At 35.1% G+C, this 20,737-nt stretch overlaps 1 protein-coding gene and 1 pseudogene across 1 annotated transcript; both read right to left on the bottom strand.

Moving 5' to 3' along the window:
* Nucleotides 1-8,619: 8,619 nt before the first annotated feature.
* Nucleotides 8,620-10,415, bottom strand: LOC142642577 (scopoletin glucosyltransferase-like). The gene has a single exon (XM_075816960.1). The coding sequence runs from the start codon at nucleotides 10,222-10,224 to the stop codon at nucleotides 8,794-8,796; it is 1,431 nt and encodes a 476-aa protein (XP_075673075.1). The 5' UTR covers nucleotides 10,225-10,415; the 3' UTR covers nucleotides 8,620-8,793.
* A 4,107-nt stretch (nucleotides 10,416-14,522) lies between these two features.
* LOC142644309 (scopoletin glucosyltransferase-like) lies at nucleotides 14,523-19,864 on the bottom strand (annotated as a pseudogene).
* Between the last annotated feature and the right edge of the window lie 873 nt (nucleotides 19,865-20,737).

Genomic DNA, 20,737 nt, shown 5'->3' with positions numbered 1-20,737 from the left:
CGAGGGTTCATCTTTATCAACCTGAGATTTGAGTTGTTCTAAAGACGACAAAGTCTCATTTGAACTACCATGGTCAACACCTTTTTGTTTTTCATCAACTTCACAACGAGAGACCGTGTGAACAGCCTCCGCTGATTTGTTTTGAAAGAATTTTATGGGGAAAAATTCTTCCAATGTGACAAGACTTCGAAATTTTTGGGTTTGTGCAGAATCATCACACATTTCCATTCTTAGTCTTTCTTTTCTTTTATCATTCTTTCTTCTTGACTGCGGCTGAATTTGGTTTTGTGCTCTTCTGGACTCTTGGGTGATCAAATGAAGAGGGAATACTCGTCTCTTCTTCCATCTCTTACGAGTAACCAACGTCCAACCCTCTTCCTCATCCGTTGTTGACTTTTTATCATCATTTGAGTTATAATCAGATGCTTTTTGTGAGAGCTGAACTTGAATAGGTTCCAAAGAACCAAATCAGATGAACGTGGTATTCGTCCTCTGCTTAGTAGTCGGAGACTTGCAACTAGGCGACCCGTAAGCAAATGTTACAAGGTTTGACTGAGCAACATCATTAACATCTAAGTCGATTTTCCTTTCCTTGGCTAGCTTTATGATGAGTTCTTTAAGAACAAAGCATTTTTGGATCGGATGACTTATGATGCGATGATACCTACAATAGTTCGGGTCATCAACCTTTCCTATTTCTTCGGGTCGTTTGCATTCTGGCAATTCAATTAATTTCAAGTTGAGCAGTTGTTCTAGCATTTCGGGTATATCTACATCAAGGAAAGGATACACCTTCTGTTCCCATTCCTTGAGTGATGAGCGACGCATCTTGCGTCGTTGGCGTCCCTCAGGCCTCTTCTCGTTAGCCTTTACATTTCCCGTTGAAATTTTGACTGGGGCAGGGTTGACATTCATGGAATGTTTGACATTATTTTTTGTATTCCTGTCATTTCTCCTTATTTCTCACCTTTCTTTTTTTTTTTTTCTTCAGGTACGGGAGGTTTCATATTTTCATGGCAAGAGATACTCAATTCCATGTCATGCGCACGAGTTGCCAATTCTTCGAATGTTCGGGGCTTTACCCCTTGTAGGATGTACAGAAGTCCCCAATGCATGCCTTGGATGCACATTTCTACAGCAGATATTTTAGACAGTCTATCCTTACAATCTAAACTCAAAGAACGCCACCGACTGATGTAGTCAACAACAGGTTCGTCTTTCCACTGCTTAGTATTGGTAAGCTCCATCATGCTTACCGTACGGCGCGTGCTGTAAAACCGGTTAAGAAACTCCCTTTCCAACTGATCCCAACTATCAATTGACTCAGGTTCTAAATCTGTATACCAATCAAAGGCATTCCCTTTCAGAGAACGAACAAACTGCTTTACAAATAGGCCTCCTTGAGTCCCTGCGTTCTCACAGGTTTCTACAAAGTGTGCAACGTGTTGCTTAGGGTTTCCCTTGCCATCGAATTGCAAAAACTTGGGGGGTTGATACCCATTTGGCATTCTCATATTGTCAATGCGCTTCGTATAAGGTTTTGAATATATGAGAGAATGTGTAGAAGAACCTCCATATTGTGCTCGTATGGTGTTCGTTATCATGTCCTGCAGTTGTTGGACAGATATCGAGGCCATTGAGGTGGAATGTCCTTGTTAAGAAGTGCCTTCACCTCCTTTTCCCTTATCACCCCTAGCATTTTCTCCCTTCAAGGTAAAGCTAGGAGGGTGCTCAAGGTCTGGATTTGATTCACCCGAATCTTGGACTTCCAGTTTGTTCATCAGGATTGCAATTTGGACGTCCTTATCTTCAAGTGCTTTTGTGAGAAGGGTGACCCTTTGTTCCATTTCAGCCATTTTTTCTTCCACAGTAGAGGTGTTGGTCATCATTACTGGCATGACCTCTAGATATGATGGAGAAAACGATGAGACAGGATGAGTCAAAGGCATTTTGTTCCTTAGGCTTCTCATCACGGGCGAAGAGTTGATAGAAAAGGTCTTTGTTAGGGATGATTCATCATTGATCTCAAAATCCTTTGAGACAGATGAATCCTTAGCGGTGGCTTTCCTTTTTGCAAGAAAGTCTAGAGAGATGATATTATGAAGCTTGCTTTCTTTGGTTGATTGGGGTTGCAGTTGATCAAGAGCTTTGGATCGACTACGAGTGATTGGGCCGACATAATCATCCGCAATGGAAGCATCTATCACCGATTTTTGAGCATTCTTGTTAGAAGCCATCAAAGCTAGTAGCAGATCGAATTTCTTTTCTTTTGAAGGAGAAAGAGATGAGAGGCAGAGATGTCCCACTAGGCGTGCCAGGATTTGTAGACGACTAAATTTCTTAGTTCGAAATAAATCAAACAAGTAAAATAGTTTCACAAATACGAATTTGTATTGATAAATGTGTGGTACAATTCTCTATAATTACAAAAGAGTGATCCTCTGATTCGATCTCCTTGAAAGATTTATTGATTGAAATTGTGGTAATGTGATTTTGATTTGAACATAAGATATTCTTCAATTTAGCTGAGGAATGGATTGAAGATCTTTGAAACGGAATTACAATGAATCTCTAGCTATGAGCTTGTTAGAAATTCTTTGTTCTTCGTGTTTGAAGGTTTGTGGTGGAAATTCTTTGGGGCTTTGGAGGCTTGAATCTGTAGAGCTTCACCAATTTATGGTTTGTTGAGGTTTCTAGAGGCTTTTGAGCTTGATTCCAATGAACTTTGAGATCTGGACGAGTAGTTTGGATGATTTTGCTTCGAATGTTGTCTGTATTCGAGGTTGAAGTTCTTGAAATTCTTGAAGGCTTTGGAGTTTGATTCCGGCAAAGCTTCTGGATTTCTGAACTCAAGATATCTTCTTCCTTTTCTCTGTCTTGTCTTATGTGTTCTCCTAAATGTCTTAGGAAGGCTTCTATTTATAGGAGTTTAGGGGTAGGTGAGCGACACGTGGCAGAGTCTGATTGGTGACACTTGTCACAGCCTGATTGGTCCGCTTATGTCATCGCTTACACGTGCTGGATTGCTTGTGTCATTGCTTACACGTGCAGGGCTGCTTGTGTCATCGCTTACGCATGCTGATGCAGTTTCATGCCTTTATTTCAATGACACTTGGCAAATTTCTATTGGAATCTGAATAGTGATGGCAAAACCTAGCAGCAATACGTGGCGCTATGTAATTGGTTGTATTTTGTGGACTTGGTAGTATGATGTGTCAGCTTGTGATAGGTCGAGAATTTTCCCTCTCTACAATAATAAAATAGACAAGCTTCAGAATTATATATCCTTGAACCAAATGCAACATAACTACCACTAGAAGGAGTAGACACATGAGTTTGCAGAAGAAAAAAAAAAAAAAAAAACTTACTACAAGCATTGTGAGCAAAGATCCAATCAATGACATTACTAGACCTGAAATAAGATTAACAAAATAATTTATTAACTATAATTTCCTTTATTTTTAATTTAATTTTTTTGGTACACAAATGCTTACATACACATGTATAAGTTGCATGATCCATCATCATGTGTTCAAGTAGAAACACAAAACTCACTCATTTATTTCCCTTATAAACATACAAGCTACACACTATCATCCAATACATAAAACTTTAATCCCACAATGTGTTTAAAAATCTCAAATAACACAGCCAATCTTAACACAGCCAAATCTCAAACAATTAGTCCAATCTTAACACAGCCAAATATCAAATAATTGTATTAGAACATAATGAATTCTTTAAGAAAAAACACACAAACATTGAGATATAATTTTAAGGAGAAAAAACTAACCAGAGAGAGGTACAAGAATAACTCAACAAAAAATAGGAAAAAGAAAAAGAGAAGGTAAGTACAAGAATTTCTAGCTTTTGGGCCTAGTAAAAAAAACGAGAATATCTCCATATTAAAAGAAGAAAATCACATACATTGCCCATTCATTCAAAAGTCTATCTTCTTTCTTTCTTTCCATCCAATATATAATTTTATTCTTGATATTCATACATTTCACTTCTCTCTATCTTATTTTGTTCATAACATTGTAAGGATGAAGATATTTGTTTGTAGATATTCAGAGAATAAGAGACATAAATTCTTCGTGCACAAAAATTCACATGTATCCATAAACTAGCTTAAATTTATAGCTAGAAAAATCATATTAGGCTAACCAAGGAACTTATTTTTGGTTTACAACAACTAAGCCTTAGTTCCAAATATATTTTAGTGTCAGCAACATAGAGTCATCAATAAATCTTTTTTGTTTAGAGTCATCAATACATTTTTATTTAGGTAAAAATATACATGATATTTACACACACACACAAATGAGAAACACAGACATGGAGCCAAAACCTCTATATTGGCCATGCCCCCCCAAAAATCTCACATTTTTAGATATATGCTCATCTCTAATTGGTGTGGATTGAAATACTGTGCAACCAACCAATATGAATAAGATCATTAAAAGAAATGTGAAATTGGAATTTTTGAGCTTAGTGATTTTAATCTGCCATTCATCATGAACTACGCAATCTCAAGAGCTTTCCTCTCTTCATCATCAAGTTCATGTCCATGATCAACTTCCTCGTTGATATCAATCTCTTCCATAATGAAGAATGTTACCCTCAACACGTTCCATAGCCTCTTGGCTATCACTGAAGAATGCACTTCCTTGACACAACACTTGAAAAACAAACACTACTTGGTTTATATTATATGACTAGGAGCGAGCTTGTTCAATTCGCTCTTTAGAGTAAAGGTAATGATAAAAACAAGAACAACAAAGAAGAATGGAATATAAGAAGTTTTTGATGATGAGAAGGGGATTGGGCGGGTTTTCTTTTCTTGTTCCTGCGAGGTTTGGTAGACCTCACAGAAGAAGAAAAAAACCCTATGATTCATGGAAGATGAATTTGGTTGGATTTTATAACTAGGAGATGATAAAGCTCTAATGATTATAATATAGGATTAATAATTTTTTATAGAAAAACATGTTGTTATAATCATATGGACCCAACGAGCGCTCCTCCTAATTTCCCTTTTGATTTATTTGAGAGAAATAAAAGAAGACAATACAAGAGGAAAACATTTGTTATAAAAAAAAATTAAAGCAAACATTTGGGTCCTAGGTTTATTTTTTTTAATAATCAATACTTACAACAGCAAGTAAAGATTTGAAATTGGAATGTCTTCATTGAAAACAACAAAAAATACTAACTAATTAAACTATAAGACACTTGTCTATGTGAGTTTTAATTAATTCAACTAATAGAGTCGATAAAAAGTAAAAACAGAAAAAGCATACACAGCTTATAATATATGCTATAAGCCTATAACCTTAAACATATTAGTTGATGAGGTGCTAAAGTTCAATACAACTAGCAAAGTGTGTTTGAAAATTCTAAACTAAAGTGGACTAGTGTTGGTCGAAGGGAGTGTAAAGTTGTGATTTACAACTATGTTTTATGTTGGTTTTATTCCATGACAAAAAGTGTTGTAATTGCTTTAATTTTGTTCCTTGTATTTTGTGGGATTTTATTATGTTGGGTTTAGTATTAAGTTGGTGAAGAATCAAGCTTGAAATGAAGAATCAGTGCATTTTCGCGAGTAGCTCACGAGAAGAGTATCTCGCAAAAAGGGCACGTGAGAAGCACATGCTGGAAGCTGAAGAGTTGTGTCAACCTAGAAGATTTCGCGAGTGTCTCATGGGTAAGACCTTCCCGCAAGATACCCGCGAAATTCTCTGCTTGGAGGATTTTTAATTGTGACTTTCTTACCCTTCACCCATACTATATATACCCTCAATACCCACAAATGTGTAAGGAGGTCATTCAGAGAGAAAAACCCTAGATAGGTTTTCAACAACACACACAACCATCTTTTAGAAAGAGAGCTACCCATCCTTAGTGAGAAATCATTGTAACCTCTTCTTCTTCCCTTTCTCATTGTCATACCTTGAGAGGAGATTTGTACCCAAACACAACCTACACCTTTTCAGAGTGTAGAGAGTGTTTTGGAGCTTGAGAAGCTTTGGAGATTTGCCAAAAAAACCTGTAAGGCTTGGCGGATGTAATCGGGCGTATTGCGGGATCTAAAAAACTAGAGAAGACATGAATCCTTAAAGTCCGTTAGTAGCAAGAGCTTGGAAGGCTCAAGTACATTGGTTAGACTAAGTTTGGAGGGTCTTTTGTTATTCATGTACTCCAACTTTATTCTCTAGTGGATCGATTACTGCTTGGAGGGCGCTGAAGTGGTTTTTCACCGAGTTCTTCGGTTTCCTCTTCGATAACATATTGGAGTGTTATCTTGTATTTGCATCCTTCTTCCCTTACTCTTGTGCTTTACTTTTATTGTTTATTGTTCATGTTTATGCATTAGAGTAGTATCGGTTGTTTGCGCTTCATTTACTTTTGTTTTCGCACTTAGATAAGTTAGAGTAAAAACAATTAAGCTGTAATTTTTTAATTTGGAGTCTAAACAGCTCTTGTGTTTTTAACACAAATTCAAACTTTCAGGGAGAAATATCAAATTAATGTGTTTGCTTTTTCAACGGTTCACATGTATTGTATAAAAAAAAATAAAGAACATAAACAATTATCGGATTTAAATATATATATATATATATATATATATATATATATTGTATAAAAAATAATTGATCTAATTAAGTCACCATCAAATAGCAATACATTATTTCAAAATAGTTAATAAATTCTAGAAATGAGCATTGAGCCACACGTAGTCTGCATATGGTCAGCTTTCTATTGTCAGCCAGGATTTGAAATGGGTCATGCCTCAAAATTTCATCAATGAAATAAATGAGACAATGCCTCAAAATTTTATATTGCGGTAGTTTTTGTACCCATTGCAATAGTACAGATTTTTTGTAGTGAGACTTTTTTAATTAATTGTATTATAAACATCACTTAATAGTCATAGAGTCACTTTATTATTCATTATTGTTCTTAAATTGATATATGTTTAACAATATATGAAAAATAAATGCTTAAGAATATATAAAATACATAAATAAAAATATGTTTAATAATTAATTAATATATGTATCACCGTCATGTCGTGCTGTGTCACATGCTAATTTTTCAAAAATTGTTATATTACTATATCATACCCATAACCATCTATATTTTTGGGCTTCCTAATAAAAATATTAATTAAAAAATATCGACTTGTGGTTTTGGTGGTTGCATTCTAGCATTCTACACACTCACGGTTTAGAAAAAGAATGCTACTATAGGCACAAATTTTTTTGTAACATTTTTACAAATTGTTGATATGATAAATTCTTACAGATTTTCATATGGGTTCAATACTAATATCACATTTTTACTTACAAATAACCACCCGTCAAATCAGTAATTTGTAAAATAGTTTAACTAATTTTAACTTTAGCCATAACCCATCTTTGCATCTACCCTTAAAAAACACAATAACACTCCAAAAATAAAACATAGATTTGAGAATCTTACAGTGGTGTATATCCAAAAGGGTTTAACTTAAGACATTCTTCCTTCTTCTCGTGTGTGTGTTAAAAATACTTAGTATTCTAAAAAAAAAAAAATAGTGAGTTAATCCCACATTGAAAAATGAGTGTGAGTTAAAGAGGTTTAAAGTCTGTGCTGTGTATCCAAGAGTTAAGTCCTTTTGGATATACACCACTATAAGTTTCTTTAAAACCTTCTCCTCTCTCCCTGTGTGTGTGCGTTAAAAATATTTAATATTCTAAAATACAATTGTGGGTTAATCCCACATTGAAAAATGAGTGTGAGTTAAAGAAGTTTAAAGTCTCTGCTGTGTATCCAAGAGTTAAGTCTTTTCGGATATACACCACTGTAAGGTTCTTTAAGACCTTCTCTTCTCTCTCCGTGTGTGTATTAAAAATACTTAATATTCTAAACAAAAAAGGATTTGAGAATCTCTCTCTCTCTCTCTCTCTCTCTCTCTCTCTCTCTCTCTCTCTCTCTCTCTCTCTCTCTCTCTCCATGACGTTATAAGAAACAATAGTTTTTTTTTGTATTTATTTATTTTTTAATTTCTAACTAAAAATCTCCTAACACCATTTCACCTTTCTCTTTCTTTTCTTCTTCTCCATTCGTTCCCTCTTTCTATTTCTCTCTTTTCTTTTTTCCACCTTTGTCTTCTCTCGCTGCGGCTTTTCCTTCCACATCTTCTCACTTTCAAATCTAAAAGCCATGTTGAGTGGAAAATGAGGAAGCAGACAACTTCGGTTTATTGCCATTGGTGGAGGCATTGAGGGGTGGGACTTGACCAAAGGACAATTATTGCAGTTTTTTTGGTGAGTATAGCTGTGGACTCTGGTGTTTCATTTTGTGTGATGGAGTTGTTGTTAAGTGTTATACACGTTTGGGCTTCATTGGTGGCTGGGTCACAGCAGTTTGAGTATTAGATTTGTAGGTTTGATTGGTGGTTGCTTGTAGTTTGGGTGATTTTTTTTTTTTTGGTGGTAAATAACTAATATTTAACAATTAAAGAGTACGACACTGGTAAAAGTAAAAAATGGACTATGCTACAAATGGAAAAAATTACCTTTAATCTAAATTTAGCTAAAATTTGTGTAATCCCATGCTACGCAACTTATAATATTTTAAATTCTTGTTGGTAAGTAGACACATATTTCCAATTTATTATAAACACATCCTACAATAATTGAAGAAAAATTAAGCGAGTAAAACTCACACACACTAAGCAACAATGATAAATCTTTTTTTTTTTTAATGATGAAAAAACCATATTGGAATTTCTTGTGTCAAATAAGATCAAGAACAATGCGACCTTAATTCTTCGATTAAAGTATTCAAATCAAAGTAGGATGATCCCTCTTCTTCAACAGCCCTCTTTGCCATCTCCCCAAGTACCTTGGCTCTGCCTCTCATTTCCTCTGCTTCTTTACCCACCATAATTTGCTTCACTGCCTTCTCAATTGCATCCCTCTTGATACTATCTCCCACTACTCTTAACCATTGTCGAACACCTACAGCAACCCCAATTTGCAGAACCTGAGTTACTAACTTCTCATTGTAAAACTGCTCAGCACTCAAAGGCCAAGTGACCATAGGCACCCCTGCAGTCACTCCTTCCAAGGTCGAATTCCACCCACAATGAGTCACAAAACCTCCAACTGCTTCATGGTCAAGAATCAACACTTGGGGTGCCCAACCTCTTAGAATTAGTCCCTTGCCTTCCATTCTTTTCTCAAATCCTTTAGGCAACCAATCTTCCTCTTCTCTTTCATTTTTTCCTTTCTTCACAACCCAAATGAATTGTTGTTCAGAAGCATCAAGACCCATTGCAATCTCCATGAGCTGAGAATCACTAAAGTTTGCTATACTCCCAAAACATATGTAAACGACAGAATTGGGTTTCTTTGTACCAAGCCACCTCAAACATTCATGTTCATCAATGGAGGGTTCCTTTCCCCTCCGAGCTTTATCTTCAGTATCCTTGTTGCATAGCGAAACTGGACCTACATGCCATGCCTTTCTTCCCATAACCTTCTTGTAATGCTCTGCATAAGCCGGCTCAAGCTCATAGAAGCTGTTAACAACCACCCCATAGCTCCTCAATTCTGATCCCACAACTTCTTTCAACAACTTGGAAAGGTCCGTTTCAACTTCAAGCTTAATGAAGTCAGGAAGTTGCATCCTTGTCAACTTTATCTCCCCGGGAAAGTTAGGAATGACAAAAGGTTCAGAATCAGATGAAACTTTCTTGTGAGGTTCATATTGTCTCAAACTAAGGTCAACAGACACAGAAAAAGAACAGGTCCCATGGAAAACAAGCCTTGGAATACCAAATTTAGCAGCAATATCAGTTGCCCAAGGAAAGAACATGTCGGCAACAAGGCAACTAGGTTGGAAATCTTGTAGTAGTTGCTCGAGTGGTTGTTGGAGCATCTTAGTGGCTTTGAAAAATTTGTGAACCATTTCTATAGAACTCGCTATTGAGTCAATATTCTCACATCCTTCTGGCAGACCAGCCTCTACAGCCGGAAACTTAATGATTTGGATATCAATGTTGATGCCACGAGTTTTGGAGAATGAAGGCACGTTCCGAGGAGTAGTGACTAAGGTTGCCTTCACACCTCGTGCTGCAAATAGCTTTGCCATGTCCATGGTCGGTATCAGGTGGCCATGGGCCATGAAAGGGAAGAAGAATACGTGAAGCTGACGACGACTTTCGCTAGCCATAACACCCCGGAAGCCAACAACGATAATCAGGATCCAGCGGAAATAAAGAGATTATGCTATATTATACAGTGCTCTTATAAGAAATTTCTTAGACATGAACATGAAAATGTGTATGAAGTAGTCCACAAGATTTTTTTTGTATGGTGCTGAATGAAACGCATTAATTATGAATGAGTATCATTCCCCAGTGCCCACACATTATTCTTGGACACTCATATCCACAAACTTATTTGCCCATTGCTGGTCATAATTTACTGGACACAACTAGAGTAACACTTGTCAAGCTAACACGTATGGATCTACTTTGTCAATTTATGTTGGAGTGTCGTATTTGTATCCTATTGAGATATGGAAATTCGGCTAAATGACTTGGCACATTTAATAATTGAGTCATGTTTTTTCAAGTCTAACACAACCTATTAATGAAACGAGTAGACACTACACGACCAACTTGATGTGCTTAATAAGTGAGTAATAAGTCGTGTTGGGTTGACACTAATGTGATGCAATCCATTTTAACCATTTAATATTAAACAAGGTTTACATAAATACAACTCATTTAACCAGCTTCTTCAAAAAATCAACCCATTTCAACATGTTTGACCTTATTAATATTATTCTAAATTTAATAAACAAAAAAAAAAAAAATACAAACTAATAACAGCAAAATACCTATTAAACATAAAATTTGGAAGTTAATAATATCAAATACTTCAAACAAATCATCTGAAAGTTCATAGTGAAGGGTTTAGAGATTTAAGGTTTAAATTATATCCCTTTATAAGTTTTTGTAATTGCTTACTTTTCATTTTAAGTTTAAAATATAAGTTGAATATAAAAGGTATTTGATAAATCTAAATTAAAATGAATATTTATTTTGTTATATAGGTTAGGTGGGTTATATTAAACGAGTCATTTTGTATTGACACAAATAAAGTAGTGTGTTAAACGTGTCAATTTTGCAAGTTAAGTAGGTTAACCTGCTCGGAACACATTTCTTATTGTGTCACTCTCGAATTGACCTAATTATGCACCGAACTTACTAAAATCCAACTCTAGCCTATAAAAATCCGTGTCATGTTTGCAAGTAGTGCCAAACATTGACACCTCTACATGAAACCCAATAACCCAATGGGGATGTTGTATTACTTGAATGAAATAAGTATTTGGGAAATGTCTATTTTACACTAAAACGGGTGTGTGCAACAAACCAACAACCAATGTATACTAGTAATATTTACCCTATTTCTTTCGGATTGGCAATGCATCATCTTGTACGAATTGTGTTAATAATAACTGGTAGTGAATCAAGTCAATCAACATTACATGGACCGATTAAGAAGGTAATTTTACCCAAATTTTTTTTCAAATTTAAGCATAGTCATTTGTTTCAATTACAAAGATCTTATTACACTGATTTGATTTGAGTTAGCCAGCCTGACACAACCATCATCTAAAACTAGGTTATAACCCGTTTTTACGCACAGAAACTTTTAACATTAATAATGAAGAAATTATTATTTTGACTTTTGTGTGAAATATTATAAATGGATCATTTGGTACCAAAATTAAAATGGGCGCCAGTTGACATAAAATTGGATTACAATTAAAAGCTAATATGGATTATATTTAGATTTTGGCTCAACTTCAACTTTAAAATATGGATTTTATTTATAACTGAAAAGTAGGTTTCTAAATATAGATTCTATTTAGAACTCAAAAGTAGGTCTATAAAATATGGATTCTATTTAGAATTTTGGAGAAGGACCATTGCTAAATCATCTAATTTGCAGTACAATAGTCTCTACATAAAGTGAAGACGTCATCATGTGGTTATGTATTATTACCAACTAGTGTGTAACCCCGTGTATATGCACAGATACAATAAAAAAAATCACAATTATACGGTTAAAATTACACATGATAATAGCTTGCACATTTTTTAAATCATACATTTCTAAAATATGTAATAGTTTCTCATTACATATATATGTGTGTGTGTGTGTGTGTGTGTGTGTGTGTGTGTGATTTAGAATTTAATTAGATTTAGACTTTTTGATTTTTACACACAATAATTCACTTTCCACAAAATTAAAAAATTAAATGGATATGTGTTGCATAATTGAACTCCAATTAAAATCTAATTTAGAATCTAATTGAATTTAAATTCTTTGATTTTTACACTCAATAATTCACTTAACACAAAAATTAAAAATTCAATAGGACACATGGTGCAAAATTGATAATCTAATTGAAATTCAATTAGATTTTTTCTAAGCTTTAGCTATTAATATATACGAGCTTTAGTTATTAACGCCATGCATATGCATGAATATATTTAAAGATATATAATAAGATGCATAATATAGTTCTTATAATTATAATTTAAATACTATTGATAGTCATTTTTATATTTTATTAACTCTTTAAAAAAATTGTAAGGATATTATTAGGTATAAAATGTAAATTGTCCATTTTTTTATTATTGTGAAGCACTTTTTTTTTTTTTTTACAATTCATTTATTATAGGCTCTTTGGTTTTTGTACTTAATAACTCACTTGGATGAATATTTATAATATAGTCCCACATTTTATTCTAAAATTAAGAAATAAAGCTCTTTAAGAATAAATGATTTAGGACACATGGCACAAAATTAGAATTTTAATTTGAAATTCTAATTTGAGTTTCTCTCAACTTAACCTATTATTATTATTATTATTATTATTATTATTATTATTATTATTATTATTATTATTATTATTATTATATATAGATGACTTTTAAATTTGAATTTTTTTTAGTTATATGATTATGTTTTTTATGCTTTATTATATTGGACTCCTCGTTTTCTACACTAAATTAAGTAATTTTGCACAAAAATTTAAAAATTTAGATTAGATAGGACACATAGTGCAAAATTAAACTCTAATTGAATTAGATTTTTACACTAAATTAACTCACTTGACACAAAATTCTAAAATTTAGATTAGATGAGACACATGGTGCAAAATTATAGTCTAATTGAATTCCAATTTGAAATTTAATTGGATTTTCTCTCTGCTTTACCTATTATTATTATATATATACATGGCATAATAATTGAGGAAAAGAATGATATTTGAAATCTTAATTTCCTAGAAATGTCAAGGACTGAAGGGCAAATCAGTTTCGTCAATCTTAAAAATAAATAGCTAATAAAAATCTTAAATCACAGCATGTTTGAAATACAAAGAGCTTTGTGTGAGAATCTAACATTTCTCAATTTTTCTTTATTTGATACTATTTATGGGTCCCATTGTATTATTTTAGCTAACTTTTACTTTTATCTACAATACTTTCAGTAAAACGTTTTCAGTTTCAGCAAAATAAGCGAATTCCAACACTATAAGAAATCCGTACTATTGCGGCGGGTCAAAACTGCCACTAAAGGTACATTTGACCTTTAGTGGCGGGTGCTATTGTGGTAGCTCTTACCGCCATTGTTGTGGTGCCGTTATAGATCTATTGTGGAGGTAACAAAAAGCGACGCAATAGATCTACCATTTAGCGGCGCTTTTGATCTATGGCGGCAGGCTGAAAACCGCTGCCATATGAGGTTACCATTCGGGTCAAGTGACCTTTTAGTGGCGGGATATGCAAACTGCTATAGGTGACAACTTTTAGTGGCGGGCAATAAGCACCACTACAGAGCTTCATGTACAACAGACCATATGCACCTTTTAGCGGCGATGACGCCTACCACTATATTTGTGAAGCTTTAGCAGCGGGCTATAAATGCCGCTATAGGTCTTCAATTAAAACATAATTTTAGACCTTTAGCGGCGTTTTTTGCCTGTCGCTATAAGTTAATTTTTTTTCCCCTAGGTTTTAAAACCATAGTTCTTTTGAAATAATACCACAATATGCCAATTTTAGTTCCCCTGGGTTTCAATTGGGTTTTAAAACCACTATTTGTCAATGCCCTGTTTAAAGACCTGTTTCAAAGAACCTGTAATAATTTTGGCTCTATTAACACAATACCACAAACATAACTAATTAACAACACCACAAATGGTTTCAAACTAACATAATATTAACATAGGAATATATTATCAAATACATAACATTGTCTATTACCGTCATCATAAGATTAACAAAAAAAGATGTGGTCCTTTAAATAAAAAACCACTAAATATAAGCTAATACCCTAATCAAAGTTTCAAAGTGTTTAAAAATATCCTCCAACACTTGCAAAAAATGCGGTTGTAGCAATAAAGTTCTTTGTACACAAAAGAGTCCTCGAGCACTGAGATAAAATCTATAAGCTTCTTTGGTGATGGGATGCAGCTGATGATTTTTGGATAGGTAGAGATTGTTGGACCGGAGGAATATCCTACATACAAATTATGATTACTCAATAAGTGCATACAAATGGAATAGAATGACACGAAAATATGCCAAGGCAAAAAATGGGAACAAGTTCAAACAGTGTCATATATATATATATATATGATCTAACTGATTTGGATAGAATTGTAGTGCTACTTAACTGAGGGCTCTTGCAAAAGTCATATCAACTAATAGTTAGCATCAAATCTATTTTCAGCATTGCACAGAACTTTTGATTTCAAATGGCTAACTAAAGAAATTAAGTGCACCTGGTAAATAAATATCAAATGGCTAACTAAAGAATTAGCTCAGTGAAAAATATAGTCAATAAACTAGAGGGGCATGCGTAAAAAATAAACAAGTACAGCTATCATAAAAATTGAAGACTAAGACATGTTAAGGTCTTTATTATGGAAAATAGAGTTCCACCATTTCTAAGAATTGAATTACTTTTAATAAGTCTTTAAAGTAAATGTTGGAAGGTCCAACAATTAGAGCATGTCACTATGTGAAACTGGAATTCTCAAACCAATTAAAGTTGTGGTTTTGCCTACTAAAATGGTATGATTGGCTGCTTGGTTTCAGAACAATTTGAAATGGGATAAATGCTACTAGCCAGCTACGAGCCATACATGCTAGCTACTATAATTAGGGTGGAATGTAACTTATTAAAATAAAATAGGGTGTTCAAATGACAAAAAAGCAAAGAATCTAACATACTACAAACTGTTACTTATCATTTAATAACATCCGAAACTGTAAACATACTATAAGCATGTCCATCACATTTCAAAGTAGGCTAAGGAGAGTAGTATCATATCTATGGTGGCCTAATTGACTAGTTAAGTGACCTAACAACCAGCTATGTTCCTAAGAAAACAATGAATTTAAACGCACACAAAAGTTAGCAACACATTTGGTAACTATAACATCATTACTAGCAATATTCTTTAGGAATGGAAATATCTTTAAATATCCTATTTCATTTTAGTGTTCCTCATGTGCGAAAAAGATAGAGAGAAGCCCCTAAAATGAATTAATCGAATAAAAACAACTCAACAAGAATCATCCAATATTACACAAAAGTCCGAATCGGAGTATCCTCAGTGCCCATGAGGTGTTTGACAAAAGTCCTCACTGATAAGAAAGTTGAAGAAATTATTATTTCTTTGAATTTGATCACAAGGTCCACTTAACGCTGCGCTTGGAAAATTTTTTAGGGGAATAAAATGGCATGGGTATTGATTGTTGCTTCTTTGGTAGTACTCTATATGTTCCGAAGAAAGACGAAGGGAAAAAAAAGGAGAGGCAGAGAAAGATGTAAGAGTCCGGGAAAAAAACAAGGAGAGAAAAGTCTTCTTTGGGTCAGTCTTTAGGTCCCACAAAACAGTAGAAATAATTGAGTGATGTGAATTGAAAAAAGTTGTCAAACGGGTGGGTATTAGAAAATTGGGGTATTTTAAGTGATGAGTGATGAGTGATGAAAAAAAAATAGGGCCTTATTTTCCACTTTTAGTATTATATATAAATTCGGATTGGATTATCAATCCCAAATTCTTAGAACCATGTTCTACAATTATTAAACAACAACTAAGCAAATAAAAATAACACACACTGAACAACAAGGATAATAAATCCTTTTTGATATATATATATATATATATATATATATATATATATATATATATATATATATATATATATATATATAATGATAATTAAAAGAGCCATATTAGCAATTTTTATCACTAGAGACCAAGGGCAATGCAACCTTAATTCTTCAATTAAAGCATTCAAATCAGAGTAGGATGATCCTCCTTCTTCAATGGCCATCCTTGCCATCTCCCTGAGTGCCTTGGCTTTGGCTACTTCTTCACCCACCAAAACTTGTGTCATTTCCTTTGAAGGGGATGAAATTAAGATAGACAGTTAGATTTTACAAAAAGACTCTGGATGGTTGTACTAGGGTGACGGACGAAAAAGTAGGTAACGCGATGACATACAGACTAGCCTTAGTGGACGGATGCGAAGATAGACAGACCCTAAGGTGGACAGTGGCTAAAGCCACGTGGCACCCACATGGCTAATTTGGTCCTCAAGGAATCTCAAATAGGAAATAACTTGTGCTCCATGATTGATCCTAAACAATTGAATCCCTACATAGAAAGGATTCCAAAAAAGACGCACATTTATGAAGATCTTCTTTACAAGGAAATATTCCTCTCCTCCAAGGAACCAAGGTCAGTCCCTCACCACTATAAAAAGGCCAAACCCTTCAGAAAACAAGTACTCATAATTCATCCCATCTCTGGCACTCTAGAGTTGTGACAATCTCTCTGACTTAACCTTCGGAAGGTATTAGGCCAGTACCACACCGGTACTCTTTTGAAGTCTTTTCTTTTTGGTGTTGTGCAGGTATCGTTTCGGGCACGTGGGGACTGTGCAGGTTATTGACAATTTTCAACATCATCAGTTGGCGCCGTCTGTGAAAAAGAGTAGGTAAGTTGTGTTGCTATTTCCTGGACAAAGAGGTTGCATGGTGCTTACCCGTTCAATGGCAACCAACACCAACGCCCAAGGAGACGAACTACGTACTGTGGTCCTTGAGAAACAGATTTAGACACTGGCAGCGGTGGTCAAACGCCTTACCAATCAAAACCATGACTTGGAGGAGCAACTGTGCCAAAGGGACGCTGAGCCTCAGGACCAAGAGGGGAAGCAGGAAGGCAACAACCTTCAACGCAACGACACTAGACAGAATCGAGAAGGGCCAGAAGGCAGTAATGCTATGAGCAGACCAATGGCCACAAACATCACTCCATCGAACTTGGTCGCAAATATGCAGAGGAAGAGAGAACATATGGACTTGATGATTAACGCCCTCAAAGGACAGGTGTCAAATGATCTCGACGATCTGGTGCACCAAACTGATTCGCCCTTCACCGCACCTGTCACTTCATTCTCTCTGCTGCCGAAGTATCATATGCTGCAGATAGAGGCTTATGACGGGGACAAAGGACCCGTTAGACCACCTGGAGACATTCAAGACCCTTATGCATCTGCAGGGCGTAGTGGAAGAAATCATGTGCAAGGCATTTCCCACTACATTGAGGGGTCCTGCGAGGGTATGGTTTAGCAGGCTGACGCCAAACTCCATCAGTACTTTCAAGGAGTTAAACACCCAATTTGCCTCACACTTTATTGGGGGACACAAGTACAAGAAGTCAACTACATGCCTAATGAACATTAAGCAGCAAGAGGACGAGACACTAAGGTCTTACATCACCCGTTTCAACAAGGAAGCCCTCTCGATTGATGAAGCCGATGACAAGATACTCGTGGCAGCATTCACCAATAGGCTATGAAAGGGTAAGTTTTTTTTTTCTCTATACAAGAACAATCCAAAGACAATGTCGGATGTGCTTTACAGGACTAACAAATACATGAATGCGGAAGATGCACTACTTGCGCGAGAAGAAAAGCCTAGAAAGAGAGAAAGGTAGAAAGATGCAAGATAAGAGGGAGGACGAAAGGCCATAAGGACAGGTGACAGGCGAGAAGATAAACGGACCCTAAGGTGGACGATGGCTAAAACCATGTGGCACCCACATGGCTAATTTAGTCCTCAAGGAATCTCAAATAGGAAATAACTTGTGCTCCACGATTGATCCTAAGCAACAAAATCCCTACATAGAAAGGATTCCACAAAATACGCACATTTATGAACATCTTCTTTACAAGGAAATATTCCTCTCCTCCAAGGAACCAAGGTCGGTCCCCCACCACTATAAAAAGGCCAAACCCTTCAGAAAATAGGTACGCATAATTCATCCCAACTTTGGAACTCTAGAGTTGTGACAATCTCTTTAACTTAACCTTTGGAGGGTATTAGGCCGGTACACACCGGTACTTTTTTGAGGTCTTTTCTTTTTGGTGTTGTGTAGGTATCATTTCGGGCACGTAGGGACTGTGTGACTTACTAACAATTTTCAGCATCATCAGCCTTCTCTATTGCTTCCCTCTTGATATCATCTACCACTCTAGTCCATTGCTTAGCACCAACACTAATCCCAATTATCAGTACCTAAGTTACTAACTTTTCGTTGTAAAATTGCTCAGCACCCATAGGCCATGGGACCATAGGTACCCCTGCACACACACTCCTTCCAAGGTCGAATTCCACCCACAATAAGTCACAAATCCTCCAACTGCTTCATGATCAAGAAATAAAACTTGGGGTGCCCAACCTCTTATAATCAGTCCTTTACCTACTATTCTTTTCTCAAATCCTTTAGGTAGCCAATCTTCCTCCTCTTTCTCATTTTTTCCTTTTCTCACAACCCAAATGAATTGTTGTTTCGAAGCCTCAATAACCATTGCAATTTCAAAAAGTTGGGAATCAGTAAAGTTTGCCCTACTCCCAAAACAAATATAAATAAGCGAATTGGGTTTCTTTGTACTAAGCCAATTTAAACATTCATTTTCATCTATGGAAGCTTCCTGTCCCCTTTGGGCTTTATCTTCAGCATCCTTATTGCATAGTGAAACTGAACCTATATGCCATGCCTTTCTTCCCATGACTTTACTAAAATGATCTGTATAAGCCGATTCAAGTTCATAGAAGCTGTTAACAACCACCCCATAATTTGTCAGCTCTGATTCCTTGGCTTCTTTCAACAACTTAATAAAGTTCATTTGAACTTTTGGCTGAATGGTGTTTGGCAGTTGCTTCCTTGTCAACTTTATCTCTCCTGAAAAATTAGGATTGACAAAAGTTTCAAAATCAGATAAAACTTTCTTGTGAGGTTCATATAGCCCTATAGCATGGGCTCCAGCCATAGAGAAAAAACTGGTTCCCTCAAAAACAAGCCTAGGAATACCAAATTTAGCTGCAGCATCAGTTTCCCAAGGAAAGAACATGTCAGCAACAAGGCAACTAGGTTGGTACTCTTGTAGTAGTTGCTCCAATGGTTTTTGGAGCATCTTAGTGGCTTTGATAAATTTGTGAGCCATTTCTAGGGAAGTCACTAAGTCAATATTCTCACGTCCTTCAGGCAGGCCAGCCTCAATAGCCGTGAGCTTGATGATTTGGATATCAACGTTGATGCCATGAGTTTTGGAGAATAATGGCACGTTGCGAGGAGTAGTGACAATCGTTGCCTTAACACATCGAGCTGCAAATAGCTTGGCCATGTCCATAATTGGTATTAGGTGGCCATGGCCCATGAAAGGGAAGAAGAATATGTGAAGATGAAGACTTTTGCTACCCATAGCAGCTAGAACAAGCAGAACTAGAGAGGTTATTAGGTTAGGCTATATTTTTCAGATTTGGTATAAGAAATTTGTTAAAATGAACATTGTTTATAGTAGCCCATGCGCATCGAGTTGATGAAGATACTTTGGAATAATATTCTTCTTTAGTTGGTAATGATAGACACATGATAAGTTGTGATGGGTGAAATATAAAGTGAAACATAAAAAATGGTAAAGATGATTTGTATTCGTAAAAAAATAACTCAATAATTTTCATTTCCCAATGCCTACACGTTCTTGTTAGCATATGGTCCTATATATAATTTTATATCCCCATAAACTTTTTTATTCCTACTAATAATGATAGTCAATCAACATCACATGATGCACATGGATCAATTAGTTTTACCCAAATACCTCCCGTTAAATATAAGTATCCATTTGAGAATAACTAATCAAGTATTTTGTTGAAATTTTTTTATAATAAGTGTGCTAAATTATACTTGTATTTTGAAATTTTTTGAAGAAGTAAGAAAATGAGGGAAAGAGTGGGGGTTTAAAAAGTTGTACATCCTATACTATATCATAAAAACTGTGCTTAGAAGCCATGGTTGCGCCAAATGATTTCACCAAATTACAACAATTTTTAGGATAAAACCAATTTTTTGAATAGATATAACAACTTATTTATTCTTATTAGTTTCTTTAGATAAAATAACAATAGTGTTCTAATTAATAAAACATGCAACAGGCATATAAGTTTCAACTAATAGAGACAACAACTTATTTTTTCTTATCAATTTCTTTAGATAAAATAACAATAAATGTTTTAGAAAACATGCAACATGCATTTTAGATAAAATAATAATAAATATTTTAATAAAACGTTCA

Source organism: Castanea sativa, chromosome 7 (assembly GCF_040712315.1).
Source record: "Castanea sativa cultivar Marrone di Chiusa Pesio chromosome 7, ASM4071231v1".
NCBI classification, from domain to species: Eukaryota; Viridiplantae; Streptophyta; class Magnoliopsida; order Fagales; family Fagaceae; genus Castanea; species Castanea sativa.
This window is presented reverse-complemented; position numbering and strand designations above follow the sequence as displayed.